Genomic DNA, 7,360 nt, shown 5'->3' with positions numbered 1-7,360 from the left:
TCCAAAGGATCCAGGTTCAATTCCCAGCACCCACATGGCAGGTTGCAACTGTAACTCGTTTCAAGGGACCCAACACCCTCACAACAGACATACATGCAGGCAAAACACAAATGTACATTAAAGTTAAAAAAGAAAAAAAGGATCTAAGCTGCTGAAGAATAGGGACCATATCTACTTTGTAAATTCTTTATGCAGCCTCCTCTAATGTTACAGGTGTTTGCTTTCCTGTATGCATGTACTGTACACACACACAAACACCCAGTCCTCAAGTTACCCAAGTAATAACCGCAAGGCTACCATCATCCCTAGTATAATTAAAACACTGACGGGTCTCTGCTTCCACCTTTGCCTCACTGGTCTTTCCCTAACATACAGACAGAATAGAATAATCAATCCTTTTACAAAGAGCTAGGTTGTCCCACTTTGGACACCCCATTTAGGATGCCACAAAGGCTTTTCGTGTAATCAGAATTAGGTCCTTATTGCTAATAACTTTGTCTTGAATATGTCAAATCTTGGGGGCAAAACCTATGGATTTGTGAATGCTAGCCGTGTTCTACCTGAGACAATTTATTCTACTCATCTACTACTAAAATGTTAGGCAAGTCTTTCACTTAACTGCAGTTTGTAAAGCTCTGCTCCCACTCAATGTGGCTTTCACCTTAACTTAAATGCCATCTTTTCAATGCCATTCCCACTAAAGCTACAAAACTACCCAATTATGCTAACTGGTTTCCCCATAGGATTCTGACAAACATCTAATATGGTACATAATTTATACTTGTGATTGGCAGTCTCTAAAGACTGTACATCCCAAGTGCTGAATACTGTCTAGTATTTCAATGAATGACTCTATCCCACAATAGCTCAGTATAAAATTAGTGAATATAGTTTATGAAATACATTAGGCGAGGATTAGGATGTTGACTAGGCCATAGAGACTACTTAGTTGTCAGATTTGTAACTAAAACTAGATGCAGGTCCAAGTTAACGACTCATCAGGGGTGTGACAACAATGGTTGTGGTGGGGAGTGGGGGACAGCAGGATGACACGGGACCTTGACCTTCTCCAAAAGGTTCTGCCCACATGTGAGAACTCAACCCAACATGTTTGTTACAATCCTGTCATTCTGATGCCTGAAAACGAAGGGAATGACAGTGAAACTGGAGAATCAGTATGTACTTTAAGGTTCTCCAAAAAGTGCTCTCTTCACTGAGGGGAAACTGACGGGGTGTTAAAAGTCTAGTCAGTTTTTACTAGAAGTGCTTCAGAATAGTTACCTGCTGGCTTATCTAGCCCCTCCTCTCTAGGCTTAGTACAGCCTGCATTGCTTTATTAGATTGTACAACTACCCTAATAAGCACACTCTGCTTGGTTTCTAGGTTTATAACATTATAAACCAGTGAATAAAAATAAATTCACTTCAATCAGAATAGAGTATGTTTGAGTATGACTGTGTCAAACTTCCTTTAATATCAATCGGATAATTTGACAGCCAATTGTTTCTGTTTTAGGTATTTACAATTATTACATACTCTTGATATTATCTAAAACAGAAATGTAGGCCTATTTCTAAACCTATATGACTCTCTTTAAGCAGTTCTGTGTGCCTCACACAGCCACTACTTAAGAATTATAAAAATGCTCCAATTTTTTCTATTTATATTTCCAACGTATCTGACTAGCATGCACACAATTTTAAACAAGTAGCTTTTACAGGGAAAATGAGAACAACTCTTTACAAATCTTAGAAATGGATCTTTTCCCAAATACTAAAGTACTCACAAACTCTGAACAAATACCCCAAAGAAATAACACCAGCCAACTTTTTGGTTATAAGCATTTAAAACGTGATCTAATTTTACCGTGAAGCTGTGGAAAGCTCTCCCAAACATGTCACCATTGGGTAAAAACTCATCTCAGCAAAACAGTATTTATGCTTCCATTTTATTGTTTTTAAGAATTGACTGCCACCTCAGTAGTTTTAAGAGAAATTAATGAGACACACAGACATTTAGACTTACGTCCACCACAGACAGCTTCAAAGGCTTCCCTGAAATGCACTGGGATTCACAACCTTTTCCTCGAGAACAGAAATTCACAGCAATCCTGTTATCTGTCTACCCACCCACCCTCATCAAACAATTAACTGATAAATTCAAGCCTAACATTTTAAATTTTGTCTATTACAAGACATTCATCTGACCTGCCTCCCAGTATAATGTTTATTAACATAACTGAAAATTGTTGTTAAATGCCTACAAGAATTCTCATAATGCAGGATTTCTTTTTCATGATATTGATTTTTTGGTCCAAAATATAGGCAAAGTGATTTCTTACCACACCCAACCCTAGTAAATCTCAATTACAAGAGCTTCTCATAAACAGTTAAGAAGCTCTTACATGAATCTGTCTATTTTCTAGTTACATGAAACAAAAAGTCATTTGGATTTTTAACAGTAATATGTAAAAAGCTCCTAAACAGGGGTATGAGAAGGAATCAAGTTTGCACCAATCCACACACCTACAGTAATAGGAGGGAACACTCACACGTCACACTATTTCACTCTCATGCTGCTAATAACAAAAGCTTCTCACTAGAAACAGTGCATGAGCAAACCTGACTCTCAAACTGCTACATGTGGGGAGAAAAATTGCTTGTTCAAGAAAAACTGCAGGCCGGGTGGTGGTGGCGCACGCCTTTAATCCCAGCACTCGGGAGGCAGAGGCAGGCGGATCTCTGTGAGTTCGAGGCCAGCCTGGTCTACAGAGCTAGTTCCAGGACGGGCACCAAAGCTACAGAGAAACCCTGTTTCGAAAAAAAAAAAAAAAAAAACTGCATTCGTTTTTTGGTTTTTCTTGGCCAGCCAAGGATGAAATGGCCATTCATATTTACTCCTGTGCTAAGTTCAGAAATGATTTTGTATCTGATCACCTAACACAAGAATGTTCCTGTACCTGACAGAAAAAAATGGTGAATTACCAATCAGTATACCCTTTGTCAAAAACCAATGTCTACATTTTTATACTACAAACTCCCTAATAAAAGATATCTGCATTCTACACACCATGTTTATATTATGCACCATTTTAAGGGGGAAGAAAAGCTTCACAAGGGTTTAGTCAATTCAAAGGATATATAATAATATCCTAAGAATGATGACTTATACGTAGGAAAGCTGTATAAACTGAGTGGTCATCTTCAATGGACTGTAACAAGTCCTGATAATGCAAACACTGACTCCAAAGGCACCTTTCATGGCACTGAACTTCACAATCTAAGTATTACTTTTTTTCTGTCCAATTCAAAATTATCTGGTTGTCTTCACTATTGATTCCACACTACAATGTTAGAATGCTTTATAACAAACAAACAAACAACAACAACAAAAGAAATGATAGTTTTACAATTTCAAACTGGAGGAAAAACCACAACAATGAAACCTGAGTAAATGCTAGTTTGTGGTTTTTCGAGAAACACCCTTTGCGAATACATTAGTCAAATTCCTTCACAGCACTCAAGCTGCAGTTTATAGTTCCATAAACAAGAACACACTAAAACACAGAATCAAAGTACTAGGAAGAAATGCAGATTTAAATAAAACTTCATCAGCCCTAAAACGTAGGTTAAGATGGTGAACACAGAACACATTTCATCCAAAAAACACCATTTCAACAATCCTATAAAGTGATATAACTTAAGCATCGATGAGAACAGTTTCTCATCAGCAGCTTAGAGCCTGCAAAGCCAGTCATTTTCCAAATGATCAGAAGGCCTTGGGACATGTCACACAACTACACTGTCATCGGAATTCTCATGTAGCTTGGCGCTCCGTGGGCAGGCCAAAGACAAAAGGAAATCCAAGTGCACTTCATAATTAAGACCCCTTGAAGTTTCAATGCCTAAAATGTGAAGTAATTCCCTATCATATAACAGTCTGCCTGGTTATAATTTAGTAGATTTTTACTTTTAGAACTTTATTTTAACTTTGGAAAATTAGTGGTAGAACATATGGTTTAAGAAAAATTATATGGCTGTACTTAAATTCACATAAAACAGCACTTTTACAACCATCTTGAAATTTAATCCTTTATATAGGTTAACAAAATGCATCACAAGAAAAACTAAACACTGGGTTTAATAAAAGCAGTATTTTGAAAATGGAACAGTGAAAATTTTTCAATTTTTTTACAAATGGTCACTTCAGGGTCAATTCACCACACCAAAATAACAGTTGCTAAGATACAGTTGTGCTCAACAAGCCACTGCTCTGCACTACAGTATAGTATCTGAAAGCAATCCTAAGGTCAAGATTTAAAACCATTTTATGGACAAGACTTTGTTTTTTATAGCCACCTCAAGAGGTATTTTTCCTTCCCCCAACAAAGCTTAATTATAAGATTGACTAATTTAATCTTTTTCCTTGTCATATCTTCAGTTCAAAACACTATTATCACTGGTAATATGGTCTGTATCTTGTTTGATCTGGATGATGTGGTCCAGGTAGTGGGGTTTGAGAAGGCGGGCCCTGCATTCGTGGAGGTGGTGGTGGACCTCTTGGTGCAGGCCATATACCAGGACTCATTCCTCCTGGTTGTGTAAATGGAGGGCTCAGAGTTCCTTGATCTTCAGTAAACTGGGGTAAAGAGTTAGGGTTATAATGGTGAGGAGGGGGTGCAGTTACAGGTGGACCACCATGCTGAGGTGGGGGGGGTCCTGGAGGAGGATGATTCATATAAGGTGGCATCTGGGCAATAATATGTCCAGGGGGAGGGGTTATTGGTGGTGGAGCAGAGGTCATTGGTGGAGGTGGAGCTTGGCTATACACCAAGTGAGGAGTACCTGCAGCCTGGGGAGGATGTGGCATTGGATGGCTTATTGGTGGTGGAGGAGGTGGGGGTGGTGCATAATGTTGCTGTGGAGGCATAATATGATGAGGGTGCGATACCACTGGTTGGCCCTGATATTCAGGATGATGGTGAGCAGGCGCTGGGGCAGGAGGTGGTGGTTCTCTAGCACCTGAACTTGAGTCATCCTGAATAGGGACAGTTATTAAATTGCTGTGTTTTCTTGTTGAAATACGAAAGGTTTCCTGACTGACCGAACGAGGTGGAGGTGGAGCCATGGACAATTCTGCCGGAGGAGCACGGATATCCTCGTGTGGCTGACTGTAGTGCTCATGCGGCACATGCTGCAGAGGAGGTGGCGGCATCATGATGTGCTGCTTGGGAGGAATATGGCTCATATGGTGCTTGTCTGGCGGCATTATGAAACGATCGGGGATCTCGGCTGGAGGAGGGGCAATAGGAGGATGAACATTCTCAAGTGAAGCACGGGTAACAGGCTTCCCAGCTCTCATATGGCGATGGTTGATATGAGCTTGTAAGTCTCTCTGAGACAGATACGTTCTCTTGCAACCTTGAACAATGCTACACATGAAGAGAGAACCTCGTGTACACTGCTCAATCCGCTGCACAGGGTCACTACAGCTGGACAGGAAGGGGAAAAGTTGATTAAAAACAGAATACAGATAAGCACATTTATTTTACACTTTCTGGTTAGTTTAAAAATGCTACGTATCTGCAAAATTAAAAAAATATTTAATTACTGTTAGTGAACCTTTAATGTTGCCTATTTGTCTCACATACTAATCATTAAAATCTTTACCAACCTGAGAATATTTTTACCTCTGAACTCTGAATTGTACCTTTTATTTCTCAGCAGGGTGGTAGCGCACACCCTTTAATCCTATTACTTGAGAGGCAGAGACAGGCGGATCTCTGCTAGTTCGAGGCCAGTCTGGTCTACACAGCAAGTTCCAGACAGCTAGGGCCATTACACAGAGAAACCCTATCTCAATAAACCCAAAAAGAGAGACCTTTTATTTCTCAAAACTTAGATAGAGCGCATTAATTTTCTATGACTATATGATCTGTATCCAAGAATGGTAAGGGAAGTGTCATTCACAAGCACGGAATTCAGAGTTCTGTTGTCTCCTGCCCACCCTCACTGTGGGGCAAGTGCTTTTGATGCTAGTGTGCTGCTCATTTGGGGCCAGTCTGAACATCCTTGCTTTTCCACCATCTAATTCACAGTATACTCAGAAACATCTCCATGTTAAATAGGTTGAAATCTTGTCTATTGGATGATGCTTAAAAGCAGTAGTATGTACTACTTTTACTAATTCTGGTTGCTAACTTTACTTCCTGAATTGGATCTGAACAGGTTTCTCTCTAGACAGCTAAGGACTATATAAGTGAGGTGCAAAGTGGAAAACATCAAGTTATCTAAAAACTACATTTTGCTTTTAAATATTTAATATTAATTAGAACATCTATGAAAAGAAAAATCTTTTACGTTCACTACATGTAATATTTCATCACATTTTAGTGCTTTATCTTATTTTTTTAAGACTTTTATTTATTTATGTCTGTCTGCATGTATGCCTGTAGGCCAGAAGAGGGCACCAGATCTCATCACAGATGGTTGAGTGCCACCATGTGAACTCCGAGCAATCTCTACAGCCTAGTCCTTCATCTTAGTGGAACAAGAACATTTGCTATGCAATAATGAATGTACACTGCGTTGGGAAATAGGAATTAGAGAAAACACCCAACAAAGGCTATAATACATACTTCCAATTTCATATTCTTATGAATTATAACTCTATAGAACTATTCTTTTAATGTAGTATATATTTTATAATCTGTAACTTGAAAACCCTGTTGAAACATGCCAAGAAAATCAGCTGTCATTGGGTCATAACAAATTACCCCTTTATTTCCTTATGATGTCCATTTCCTACACCATAAAGGGGAAATCTTCCCTTATAGTTGTTCGTACCTTTGTTAGCAACCAATACTACTGCCTGGAATACATTCAAGTACAGGTTTAGAGAGAAGTTGGGAAGCTATGAGCTAAACCAAGGAAGTTTCAATCTGTTTTTCTCAAGGCTTCCTTATCAGGGGGTTCTAAATTAATATAAATTCCATACAGCCATCCCAAAATAAACTTGATGTATCATGGTGTCTACCACTCAAGACATACCTGTTTTATATATAGTAACAATTTATACAGGCACAGTGTTTAATATATGCCAGATTCTACTGTTCCACCTATCTATCTATCCATTCATCCTCATTTCATCTTAAAAATAACCCACCCAGGGAATTTACAGACATAAAACCCAGCTTATGTCACATAGATATAAATAGCAAAACAGGGACTTGAACTCAAGAATTCTAATCCTGGGGCCAGTGAGACAGCTCAGCAGGGAAGTGCTTGTTATGCAGGCTACTAATCCAAGCTCTACCCCAGAACATCCTTAACACTGGAGAGAAGAGCACTGACTCCACAAG

General features: G+C 39.1%; 1 protein-coding gene across 1 annotated transcript in view; it reads right to left on the bottom strand.

Moving 5' to 3' along the window:
* Window positions 1-2,815: 2,815 nt before the first annotated feature.
* The window catches only part of Cbll1 (Cbl proto-oncogene like 1), a 15,157-nt gene continuing 10,612 nt past the window's right edge, over window positions 2,816-7,360 (bottom strand). The window contains exon 6 of the mRNA XM_026778840.1: window positions 2,816-5,491. Coding sequence (XP_026634641.1) covers window positions 4,456-5,491 — 1,036 coding nt within the window. The 3' untranslated portion in view covers window positions 2,816-4,455. The remainder of the gene's footprint in view (window positions 5,492-7,360) is intronic.

This window comes from Microtus ochrogaster, chromosome 1 (assembly GCF_000317375.1).
Source record: "Microtus ochrogaster isolate Prairie Vole_2 chromosome 1, MicOch1.0, whole genome shotgun sequence".
NCBI lineage: Eukaryota > Metazoa > Chordata > Mammalia > Rodentia > Cricetidae > Microtus > Microtus ochrogaster.
The sequence above is the reverse complement of the archived record's forward strand: the minus strand, read 5'-3'. Positions and strand labels throughout refer to the sequence as shown.